This window comes from Python bivittatus, unplaced genomic scaffold (assembly GCF_059951505.1).
Source record: "Python bivittatus isolate LINGU-HERP-01145 unplaced genomic scaffold, Pbiv_v1 ctg000510_np1212, whole genome shotgun sequence".
Taxonomy (NCBI): Eukaryota; Metazoa; Chordata; class Lepidosauria; order Squamata; family Pythonidae; genus Python; species Python bivittatus.
The window spans coordinates 1,362,026-1,374,216 of NW_028277081.1; the positions used below are offsets into that span (position 1 = coordinate 1,362,026).

Consider the following 12,191-nt stretch of genomic DNA (forward strand, 5'->3'; position numbering starts at 1 on the left):
ATGGGGAGAAGAAATGCTGCCTAGGGAATGGTCAGATAAGAGATGGCATAGCCTCTAGCTGCATAATGGGTGGAGAAAGAGGCTCAGAAGGGACCCTCCCTAGTTTCTCAGACTGTAAAGGGGATGGAGAATTGTACTTTCAGCCTTGCAGTAAAGTAGAATGAGCTTATCTGGTTGTGATTCCTATCTGGTTAACTTGGTGAGGCCGACAGGAGAAGAGGGATTCTCTTTCCAAGGAAAACCTCTTTTGGTGGGGTTGGGAAGAGTTTTGCTTTGGATCCAAAGCAGGTTCCAGAAGTGGAGGGGCCGGCAAAACCAAGGGGTAGCCAACAGCTCTTAGCGATTTTGCTTTAAGGGGAGAAAAGGGATAAAGGATAGAATAGGGTTGCTTCTGATTCAATCTCCAAATCTGTTTTGGAGTGTGCAGGAAGGCAATCGTAGCCTTGGTATTCAGCAGTTTAAAGCAGCTATGTTTTTCCTTGGCATTGCTCTGTGCTCTGAGAAAAGAGGGCCATCTCTTTTCAGTCCCAAGTACATCCTGTGATTAGATCTTCCTGTCCGAGATGATCCCTTCTTGGTTAGTTTTCAAGGAATTACCGAGTTGCAATGGCTCATTGGAGTTCAAATAACTGCTTCCATGCAGTGCTTTTAACAAGTTGCTAGTCCATAAGAAAGGTCTGACTACTGAGGCAAAAGTGAATTGGAGGCAAGTAGTAGAATAATAAGGACTGGGTTTGATTCAGTTCTTTTGGTTTGGTTTGGAGCATGCAGGCGTCTGATTGTAGCGTTGGTTTTCTACCCTTTAAAGCAGCTGTGTCGTTTTCTGACCTGTTGTACACTCCGGGGGAAAAAGATGGCCATCTCTCCCCAATCCCAGAATACATCCTGCAATTACATCTTCCTATTCAAGATGATCCCTCCCTAGGAAAGGTTGAGTCCCAGTTGCTCAGTACAGTCCAAACAACTCCTTCTGTGCAATCTTTACAAGTTGCTAGTCCATAAGAAAGGTCAGATTACCAGGGCTCAAATAAAGTAGAGGGGAGCAATAGAATAATGAGGACTGGATGCTTTGGAGCATGCAGGAACATCACTCTTGTTTGCAGTGTTTTAAAGCAGCCACATCTTTTCCTGGGAAGATGGGCATCACATTTGTACTCTCAGGCTGGGAACAGCGCAGTGCTCTCTCTGGTCTTCCAGGTCCCGGTGTGCGGAAGAAGATCAAGATGATCAAAGATGGCAAGAAAAGGGGGAAAGGGAAGAGAATGGGGGCCTTGAAATTCCGCTTCGGGGGGATCGCCCGGAAGAGGAAAAAAGACTCCTCGGTGAGTAAATTATTTTCTGCAAAAGTCATGGATGCAGCAGATCAGAGGGTACCTTAAAAACAATAACAATAAAAACAATTTTGAAAAAAAGGTTATGAGTTCCAGGCAGTCTCTGCCTCTCCTAGCATCTCATTAATGGTTTCGTCGTAGTGCACGATTTAATTTTGCTGAACGTATTCCTCCTGGGGAGGAAGATCGAAGTAATCAAACCTACAATATCATTCACCAAAAATCAGATTTGCCTCCCCCTCTGGATGCTGAGATTTCAGCACTCCTGTTCTGTGCCAGTACATCCTTACATTCATAAGGACTAGAAACTTGCTTTCAGTTTTAATGGAAAAGTGGTAACCAACCAACTCCCTCCCTCCCTCCCAAGCTCATTAAGGATTGCAGTGTCTACACAAGCTAAAATCTGAATATCCAAGCAAGTGATCTTGTGCTGGCGTGGTCTAAAGCAATTTCCAAAGTGTAATTAGTGTGTTTGTTGGAGGTGTTTGCTGTCTGTGGGAATCAGGAGGCTGGAATGGAGCCAGGAAATTTTCTGGCATTCCTCTATCCTCACTTTGTTCTTATGGCCTGTAACTCCCATAATTCCTAGCCACTGTGGAGAATTCTGGGAGGTCCCACAATCCCCCAGTGGTCTTGTAGGCTTGGAATTCTGGGTGTTGCAGTCCAGCTTTGTGCCAGGTGGGCAGCAGCGTCCAGACGGATTGCCCGGTTTCTCTTGACAGAGCGAGGAGGACGAATGGGAAGGATCCGAGCTGGATGGCGCCAGCATCAAGAGCTCCTCCGTGCGTTCTGAATCCTCTGCCGGCAAGAGAAGCCGAAGAAAGAAGAAGAAAAAGAGAGGTGCATCAAGTGACTTTGGCAGACCTCCTTCCAAGGGGGTGATTGAAAGGAGGGGGCAAAATAAACCTCTCGGCCACCTGATTGGCCACGCCCACTCGGCTACTATTTTGGGAGCGTGCCGGTAACAAGTCCCCAAAGTCCAAACTGGCCACTCGCTCCTGCAGAGTGGGGGACCCCTAATTTAAAGGCTCCGATGGAAGCAGATCCTTTGCTCCAGAACTCAAACCTGAGAGCAATTCTCCCATGTCCCGCCTGTCAGCCTTCCCAGGTAGACCAGACAGGAAACATGACCAGATAAGCTAATTCTACTTTATTGTAAAGCTGCATTGACAGAATCTTGCAAATCTGAAAGTACAATTCTCCCCAGTCCCCTTTACAGTCTGAGAAACTAGGGAGGGTCCCTTCTGAGCCTCTTTCCCCTTCCATTATGTAGCTGCGGGCTTTGCCCTCTCTTATCTGACCGTTCCCTAGGCAGCATCTCTTTGCCCCGTCTCCCAAGGTCTTTCCCACATACCGTTACACGTTCCCCGGCTTCTGTCTTCCAGTTGAAGATGGTGATGGATACGAAACTGACCACCAAGACTACTGTGAGGTGTGTCAGCAGGGAGGGGAGATCATTCTTTGCGACACCTGTCCACGAGCTTATCACCTAGTCTGTCTGGATCCGGAGCTGGAGAAGGCGCCGGAAGGCACGTGGAGCTGCCCGCACTGTGTAAGGATTGTTGGTGGCTGAGTTAGGCAGGAACCACAAACAAGCCATGTTTCCCAGCAAAACTTCCCATCATGCTATTCCAAACTGTCCTCCATTAGGGGTTATTTACTTTATTTCTTACATTTATATAGCTACCCGTCTCATTACTGTGACTCTGGGCAGCTTACAAAGTTAAAAATCCAGAAAACAACGCAAAATCAACCCCCAAATAACCACAAAAATAATTAAAAACAATCCAACTGTTAAAACCATAAAAACTTAATCAGTGGGAGAGCTCCATTCATTTTCCTAAAAGTTTTTTTTGGGTGGGGGCAGTAAAAGAGGCCACCTAAATTTTTGGTAAAAGCCAATCAGATTTTCTTTTCTTTCTTGGTTCCTTTTGCTTCAAATTCTGCTTCACATTTTAAAACTGATATCTTGCTTTAAATGTGCATTGCCCCCCACCCCACCCCATAGCATGTGCTTGTTTCTCAGTCTCAGCACAGATCCCTCCATCGCCTGCATTTTCTTTCCAAGAATGTTCACCTAATTGCATGGCAGACAGGTGCCAGGAAAGACTACCCCAAGTTTTGGAGAGGTTGGGAGTTTTCTGCTTTGCCTCCCCACTTCTAAAAATGGACTTAAAGTTAAGGGGGAACTTTTTATTCCTGGGTTTGGAAAAGGGGGCTTGCCTGAGACCCCTGCATTTCCTATCCTTTCAGTGCAGAAATTCTGGGAAATTGATGGCAACCCTTTGAGGTAGTCCAGATCAGAAGGACACACCATGGGTACTAACATTACCTTTATTGTAAGGTTGCATTAAGAGAATCTTGCAAGTCTGAAAGGACCTCTCCCCTCCCCGCCTCTCCTTTATAGTCCAATAAACTAGGGAGGGTCCCTTTTGTGATGCTTCCCAGACCCCATCTTTTTGTGGGCTCAGCTGCCTCTTATCTGATCGTTGTTTAGTCTATGGCTCTTCCTCCTGTCTCCCAAGGTCATTCCCACAGACCACTACACTTCCCAGGATTGTTCCTTGTTCAGACAGTTTCCTCCTAGTGTACCAGGGTGCAAAATGGAACTGGGCTCCAGATTTGTCTCTGTTCAGCTCCTGTCAGCTTTGCAAGGTAGTCCAGATAAGAAGTGCACCCAGACGTTCTAGCTGTAACTTTATTGTAAGGCTACATTAACAGATCCTTGGAAGTCTGAAAGTACCTCTCTCCCCCCTTGCCTTTACAGCCCAAGAAACTAGGGAGGGTCCCTTCTGAGATGCTTTCCACACTCCCACTCCTTCTGCAGGCTCAACTGCCTCTTATCTGACTGTTCCCTAGTCTGCGGCTCTTCTCTTGTCTCCCAAGGTCGTTCCCACAGACCATTAAAGTTGGTGATCAAACTTTGCACAATAAATTACTTGGCCAGCTGGGCGGAGGGGCTGGTGGCAGGGCAAAGGGGCACTGTGGGTTTCAACTCTGCCTTTCTCTTGGTCAGGAGAAGGAGGGCATTCAGTGGGAGCCAAAAGATGAGGTGGAGGAAGAGGAGGAGATGGGCGAAGAGGAGGATGACCACATGGAGTTCTGTCGAGTGTGCAAGGATGGCGGAGAGCTACTGTGCTGCGACACTTGTCCCTGCTCCTATCACATGCACTGCCTTAATCCTCCTCTGCCAGAAATCCCCAACGGTGAATGGTTGTGTCCTCGCTGTACAGTGAGTGTCTACCTGTCTTCCTCGCACCCTCCAGCCCCTTTGCCTTCCGAATTGGGCTTCTAGCACCGGCCTCAGAACTTCATCTGTGTGTTCCGGACTTGCAAGTGGTGTCCCCAGATTGGCACTGTGGGACTTCCCAACGGGTCAACCGTATGAGGTCAGCTGGGCACGGCCAGGATTCCTGCAATGCTGTTCATTGTTAGCAGGTTAAAACAATGGTCCTGAAAGCCTGTCCATGTTTACCTCGTCTTATACCAAACAAAATCAAGGAGGGGTTATTTTGAATTTCTTTCTCACACTTTCCTCTTTCTTGGGGCTCAGTCATCTTTTCTGAAAGTTTTCCCTTAATGCTCATTCCTTCCCTATTCCCAAGCTTTACATTCCTTCACACATTACTGGATATGTAGCACTTGTCCTTTCCCCCCTCCCCACTGGAGAACACTCCCTTCTTTCTTCATGCTTTCCACCTTCCTTTCCCTTTCCCACCCTTGCAATCACATGTGGCCACCCTTCCACACACACGGTCTCCTGTTATTCCTTGAAACCAACCCCTTGAAGGTGGTTAGCAGGTCACCTAATTTTAGCCCATTCGTTCCTCCAGGCTGTACTGTTTTCGGCTCTTGATTTATTTGGGTGTGAAATGCATATGTCAGCCAAGCCCCCCTTAAAAATATAGCTGTTCTGCACACCCAAATTGAAATAATATGGGGAAGAGAATCAGAGGAGGTCACTTGTCTGCTTAAAGTCTCACTGTATGTTTAAGGGCCTCCAAGCAATTTTAATTGGTCATTGAAAAGATAAGGACGGTGCCAGGTGGACCCCTCTGAGGAAGGAGTTCCAAAGATGGAGTGCTGTGCCAAAAAGACCATAAAAAGATTAGCTTTTTGACTAGGAGACCCTGAATGGGGTTTTAGTGATGCAAATTGTTCGGCTTTTCTCAGTGTCCACCATTAAAAGGGAGAGTTCAGCGCATCCTTCACTGGATCTGGCAGGAGCCCCCAGCCCCATTGGAGGCCACTGTGCCCACGGTGGATCCCCAGTTGGCAACCCCACCTCCCAAGCCCCTGAGAGGCATCCCAGAGCGAGAATTCTTTGTGAAATGGGCTGGGCTGTCCTACTGGCACTGCTCGTGGGTAAAGGAATTGCAGGTGAGTGAGCGGTTGGGGAAGGGCCGCTGGTCCTGTCGGCTGGAGATTTGGAGACTGGAGGCCCAGTGGGCTGACTTGCCCTCTCTACTACATCCTCTTCCAGCTGGAGCTGTATCACACTGTGATGTACCGCAACTACCAAAGGAAGAACGACATGGACAACCCGCCCGCTTTTGACTACGACTCTGGCGATGAGGACGGCAAGCTCGAGAAGCGGCGGAGCAAAGACCCCCAGTATGCCAAGATGGAGGAGAAGTATTACCGCTATGGCATAAAGCCCGAATGGATGATGATTCACCGTATCCTCAACCACAGGTGAATCTGGAAATCCTTGTGCTCTTCTAAAGAGGCTTGTCGGTGTGAAGGGGCCCCTAGTTGGACGACGTAGGGAAAAAGAATTGGGCAAATTGTAGACTGATTAATGTGCTGATGTCTGAAAACCACACAGAGCCAACAGATCCCAAGGGAGAGTGTGGTGTAGTGGCTATCATTCTTCACGAGACTCATGTTCGAACCCACCCATGGCTCCAGAAGTTCACTGGGTCCCCAGACACCCTTTTTCACCCCAGCCTCTTTAATATGGCTAATAGAGGAACCGGAACACAATATTTCCCTGGTCTGGTGGGGAAGGCAATCAGTTAGCCAATATGGGAGATTGCATGCCCCCCCACGTCTGCTATTGGGGATGGTCATCAAAAGAAGAGGTGGGATCTGGGTAGCCATTGATTTTCTAATCCCTCAGGACCTTGCTTTCTTGGGTGTGAGAAGTCACTTGTCATAAACTCAGATCAGGCATCTGTAGTCCAGAATAATCAGATCCTTCTGGAAAACCCGCCTGGATATCTTACGTGGGTGACTGAACAATGGATGTTCAAAGGCCTGTGGTGTAAGATGTGACCTCAACCAGTCATGTTTCCCTGTCTTCTGTGGGATTTGAAATAATTCTCCATTACTTTTCAGAATAGTGGAGGCACCATCCAATACAAATTGCAGGTCAGGGGGCACAGGTTTATGCCTCAGCCAGCTTTGATACCTCCCTGTCTCTTCTTCTGCTCCTCAGTTTTGACAAGAAGAGAGATGTTCATTACCTGATCAAGTGGAAGGATTTGTCCTATGACCAGAGCACCTGGGAGGTGGACGCCATCGATATACCTTACTACGAGAACTTCAAACAGCTTTATTGGAGCCACAGGTATGGTCTTGAGCTGGGTGGGGCATTCAATGAAGGTCGTTTGGGGAGACCAACACATGAAATGTCTGAATGTCCATGTGGCAAATATCTCCTTTTTATGAGTTTCCACCTTTTTATGAGTTTCCTTTTCATGAGTCTCCACCATCATGTTTATTTTAAAGAAGGTCTTGAGGGGCCCTTATAGCCATTTTAGAAGAATGGGCTGCAACTGAATGCTTTGCTTTGCAGTCTCCCCACCTCCCCGAAGAAGACAAAAGACAAGGCAGTGGGTGGGAAGTGAGGGAGTGTCAGCCTTCCCAAACAGAAAACGCGACCAGATGAGTTAATACTACTTTATTGTAAAGCTGCATTAACAGAATCTTGCAAGTGAAAGTACAGTTCTTCCCCAATCTCCTTTATGGCCTGAGAAACTAGGGAGGGTCCCTTCTGAGCCTCTTTCTCTACCTACCCATTATGGAGCTGTGGGCTATGCCCTCTCTTATCTGATTGTTCCCTTGCTTGAGTCTCTTTGCCCTGTCTCCCAAGGTCTTTCCCACATACCATTACAGGGAGAAAGCATGTGGCAGAATGCAGAGTAGTTTTGTAAATTGGTATTTTGCATAATTGCCGTTTTGTGCTTTGCCCATGGCCATTTCCAAGGCACCGGCAGTGGGTGTTTAAAATTGCAAACACACCTCCGACTCCAGACAGTTGGGGTCTGATCAGGGGCATTGTTTACACCCTGTGTCCTTTGTATTTGGGTCTTTTCAGAGCAATGATGCTGGGAGAAGAGAGTGAGTCGTACTCCAGAAGGTCAACCAAGAGTGAGGAGGAAGAATCTCACAAGAAAAAACTGGAAGGTCGTTCTGAAACGCCGCATGTTGATGTACGTTTTGGACCCAAGCATGGTGTGACTTTAGGAGGCCCTTCGTGCCCAAAACATCCACCTCTGCACTCTGCTGGAATTCTGCAGAATGGGCAGGATTTCCCCTATCTTCTGATGGAAACTATTCTCTTGCTCTTTTGCATTATTTATTTTTATGTGCATGGGGGAAAAAAAACTCAGTAAAGTTTTATTCACCTCAGTTTCTGGGGATCCATTAGGAATTGGGCAAGCAAGGGAAAGTCTGCTTTTGCAGATCACCAACTCTAGTAGCTGACTGTTGCAGGCCCGATGATGTTGGGGTATCTCTCGTCTGGGGCCACAAAATTTTGAAAGTCCTGGCGGGGGGGAATATCAAAATCCTGGGATTTTAAGCACTGAATGTGTTAATTTGGGGGAGGGGGAATACATTCATTTTTATTTCATTTTATGAGATTATTGGCACCCACTCATCTTCCCATGCTTTATCATGCACGATTTTAAATAATATTCGGGGATCTGCTAGCATGGATAATTTGGCTGGAGTTTGAACAGACCAGAGCTTGTAGATTCCAGTTTTAGAAAAAAGAATGGATTGATGAAAAATGCTCTTATTAATAGCTAGGCAGAGGAATAGCAGGATAATAATAACAATAATGATAATCACCATCAGAGTAATTCCTCTTGTTTCTTTTCCATCTTTGTAGCCGACAGTAAAATTTGACAGGCAGCCGTGGTACATCGACGCAACGGGTGGAACGCTACACCCTTACCAACTGGAAGGGCTCAACTGGCTGCGATTTTCTTGGGCGCAGGGGACGGACACGATCTTGGCTGACGAGATGGGCTTAGGGAAGACTGTCCAGACCATAGTGTACCTTTATTCCCTTTACAAAGAGGTAAGTCTCTCTGGGTCTACCCTGGACATGCTCAGAAGCCTTTGGAAGAAGGTTCTCTCGCCTCTCCTGAGGCTCCGCATCTCGTTTTTCCAAATCAGGGCCACTCAAAAGGTCCATTCCTGGTGAGCGCCCCACTTTCCACCATCATCAACTGGGAGCGTGAGTTTGAGATGTGGGCACCCGACTTCTACGTGGTCACCTACACCGGGGACAAGGAGAGCCGGTCTGTGATTCGCGAGAACGAGTTCTCCTTTGAGGACAACGCTATTCGGACTGGGAAAAAAGTTTTCCGGATGAAGGTAAACCTGAGTGGAGAATTGGGCAACTCACAGCTCGGGTGGTGTTTGCTTTTATTCCCAAGGCTGAACTTCAAACTTATTGCAATTTGTTTATTTATTAAATTTATATGCCACCTGACTCCCAGCAACTCTGGACGGTTATAAATACTGTCAGCCTTCCCAGGTAAACAGACAGGAAACACGACCAGATGAGCTAATTCTACTTTATTGTAAGGCTACATTAACAGAATCTTGCAAGTCTGAAAGGACAAATCTCCCACCGTCTCTTTTATAGCCTGAAAAGTTAGGGAGGATCCTTTCTGAGTTTCTCTCTCTGCCCATTATGCAGCTGTGGGCTATACCCCCTCTTATCTGATTGTTCCCTAGGCAGCATCTCTTACCCCCATTTCCCAAGGTTATTCCCACATGCCATTATAGGTAATGGGGCAGATATATGAAGGAAGGGAGCCATCAGCTGGAGAACACAGGGGGCAGGTCCATCATGACATCACCCTGCAAAATGCTTATGGGTATGGTCCCCCCCCTTGTCTCAGGCCTTTCATTTTTTTCAAGTGGAGGATTTTGCATCGGTCCCCCCTTGCAATCCATCCTGCTGGTTTCTACCCTGTTGTTCCAGACAGGGAAAGAGAAGGTCCCCCGCCTCATAAATCACTTCTAGGGGTTCATAAAGATATTTTTAAAAAGTGCATAAAATTGAACCTTATGCCTTCTCCTAGCGGGAGACCAGAGCTGTCCTGCCAATAAGATTGTCACCCTGTCTCCTATAGAAAGAAGCCCAGATCAAATTCCACGTCTTGCTGACGTCCTACGAACTCATTACAATTGACCAGGCTGTTTTGGGATCCCTCGAGTGGGCCTGTCTGGTGGTTGATGAAGCCCACCGGCTGAAAAATAACCAGTCCAAGGTAGGCACCTTTATAGAATCCTAAAACAGAAGGATTTAGAAGAAAACAGAAGGAAAACGTCCTGGCTGGGGAATTCTGGGAGTTGAAGTCCACACATCTTCAAGTGGCCAAGTCTGAAAAACACTGGTTTAGAACAATCCAAACAGGATTGGGAAGTAGTCCCCCCTCCCCTGGAGAATTCTCTACCTTTCCGACCCAATTTCTTCCCTCTGCAAAGTTTTTCAGGGTCCTCAACAGCTACAAAATTGACTACAAGCTGCTGCTGACGGGGACTCCCTTGCAGAACAACTTGGAGGAGCTATTTCATCTGCTCAACTTCCTCACACCGGAGAGGTTCAAGTGAGCTCCCTTTGGGATATTTTTGTACCACGCTACCACCTCCCCAGGGAGAAAATCAGTGGGAGAATAAGGGGAAAAACAATCCCCTTAGATTGGTTGGTCTGTTCTTGTTCACCAATGAATGTTCTTCACTGATGTTCAAGACAAACAACTGTAAATAGTTAAAGTTGTTTATAAATTTGGAAGATTTGGAACACATTGGGTCAAAAAAGGACTCTTTCCAGCATGCATATGGGCAAGGGGATTCAAAAAAATCAAGATGGCAGCTCTGACTGTGTGATTGATATCCCACCCCTTTTTAGACAATGTATATAAAAAGGTAGAGCTTCAATCACATGTCATGGCCACCATCTTGACTTTTTTGACCCCTCCTGTGGATACCCCTGGTTTCCTAAAGGCTGGGAAAACTTTGATTGCATTTGCTTAATATTCTAAATGAGATTGGGCATTTGATCATGCATTGAGGATGTTCAACCATGGACCTGATGACGTGTGAGCCAGGCCATGGTGTTAAGCCAAACTGTGGTTTGTTTGGGCACAGCAAGTCATCTATTCCCAGTCCTGTGGCTTTTTCAAAGCTGGGTTGACCACCTGTGTGGCTCCAGTACTTGTGAGATTATCTCAGCAAACCCCCAACGCTGATTAAAAAACCCATTGGGAGTTGGGGGGCCCATGAATGAATGAATGAATGAATGAATGAATGAATGAATATGCTGCTTGAAAAAAGCAGGGGGTGACCTCTCCCCCATTCTTGCTCCAACAGCAACCTGGAAGGATTTCTGGAAGAGTTTGCTGACATCTCCAAGGAAGACCAGATTAAAAAACTCCACGACCTTCTGGGGCCTCACATGCTACGTCGACTGAAAGCCGACGTGTTCAAAAACATGCCAGCCAAGACGGAGCTGATTGTCCGGGTGGAGCTAAGCCAGATGCAAAAGTGAGTCTTCCTTTGCAGGGCAGGAGAAGCCAAAAAAGCTGGCCAGTTGGTGTAAAAGTCCCCAAAGTCCCAAGAACTGGAGGCTAGGATGTTCCCATCCTCCATTTGTATGCTTTTCAGAGCTGAGGGGCCACAAATATCCCCTTTTATCTTCTTTTAATTCTTTTCCTGCTCTGGAGATGAGTTGGTTGGGAGCTGATTTTCAGAGATGTTCCCTCAACCAAAGAATGCTAAGAGGACTTGAGGGCCACAAATGTAGAGGATGTGTGGTTCATGGACCGTAAATGATTGTCCACCCCTGGAAGAGTTGATAGAACAGGTGTCTTCAAGGTGAATGTATGGTCCTGGAAATTGATCCCCTTCCTTGTTCCTTTCGCTATTCCAGGGACTATCCTTCCCCATAGCACAGAAAAGAGAGAATCCTGGGCTGGCTTTTACTTTCAATGTAATTTCACTTTTGGTTTCACTTTCTAACTTTGGGGTTCACTTTCACCTCTGGCTTCCTGTGGTTGGTTTCACTTTCACTTTCAGTTCTAGTCCTCAGGAGAAGGGTGCCAGGCAGGTCACCCCTCTTGAAATAAATTCTGCAAGCCTATTTCACTTTCCCTGGATGGATGCAAGTGATGCGATCATTTTTCTCTTACGTTTTTCCCCAATGCTGATTTTGCACCTCTTTTCCCCTTGTGGGAAGAAAGTGAGCCTTCCTTCCAGGAACACCAGCAAAGCTCTCCCCTTATGGAGGTGAGCTGTACAGTGGAAACATCCCCCTTGGTTGAGTGGGAAACTACAGTTGGGGGGCAGCAGAAAAGCAAAAATCTACTTGTGTGTTTCTAGGCTGCCCGTTATTATTTTGGATTCCATTTTTCCAGAGCCCCCATTGGATGGACTTTTCTCCCTTGTCTCTGTGCAGGAAGTACTATAAATTAATCCTGACCAAGAATTTTGAGGCGTTGAATTCCAAAGGGGGTGGCAACCAGGTTTCCTTGCTGAACATCATGATGGATTTGAAGAAATGTTGCAACCATCCTTATCTGTTCCCTGTGGCAGCTGTGGTAGGTCTGTTTTCCT

General features: G+C 46.9%; 1 protein-coding gene across 1 annotated transcript in view; it reads left to right on the plus strand.

Moving 5' to 3' along the window:
• CHD5 (chromodomain helicase DNA binding protein 5) overlaps positions 1-12,191 on the plus strand; it is a 40,867-nt gene that overhangs the window by 7,473 nt on the left and 21,203 nt on the right. The window contains exons 6-19 of the mRNA XM_088147567.1: positions 1,198-1,322; positions 2,054-2,171; positions 2,717-2,883; positions 4,348-4,563; positions 5,505-5,711; positions 5,815-6,026; positions 6,772-6,903; positions 7,654-7,768; positions 8,452-8,643; positions 8,742-8,942; positions 9,710-9,847; positions 10,065-10,186; positions 10,950-11,123; positions 12,034-12,175. Coding sequence (XP_088003693.1) covers positions 1,198-1,322; positions 2,054-2,171; positions 2,717-2,883; positions 4,348-4,563; positions 5,505-5,711; positions 5,815-6,026; positions 6,772-6,903; positions 7,654-7,768; positions 8,452-8,643; positions 8,742-8,942; positions 9,710-9,847; positions 10,065-10,186; positions 10,950-11,123; positions 12,034-12,175 — 2,261 coding nt within the window. The remainder of the gene's footprint in view (positions 1-1,197; positions 1,323-2,053; positions 2,172-2,716; positions 2,884-4,347; positions 4,564-5,504; positions 5,712-5,814; positions 6,027-6,771; positions 6,904-7,653; positions 7,769-8,451; positions 8,644-8,741; positions 8,943-9,709; positions 9,848-10,064; positions 10,187-10,949; positions 11,124-12,033; positions 12,176-12,191) is intronic.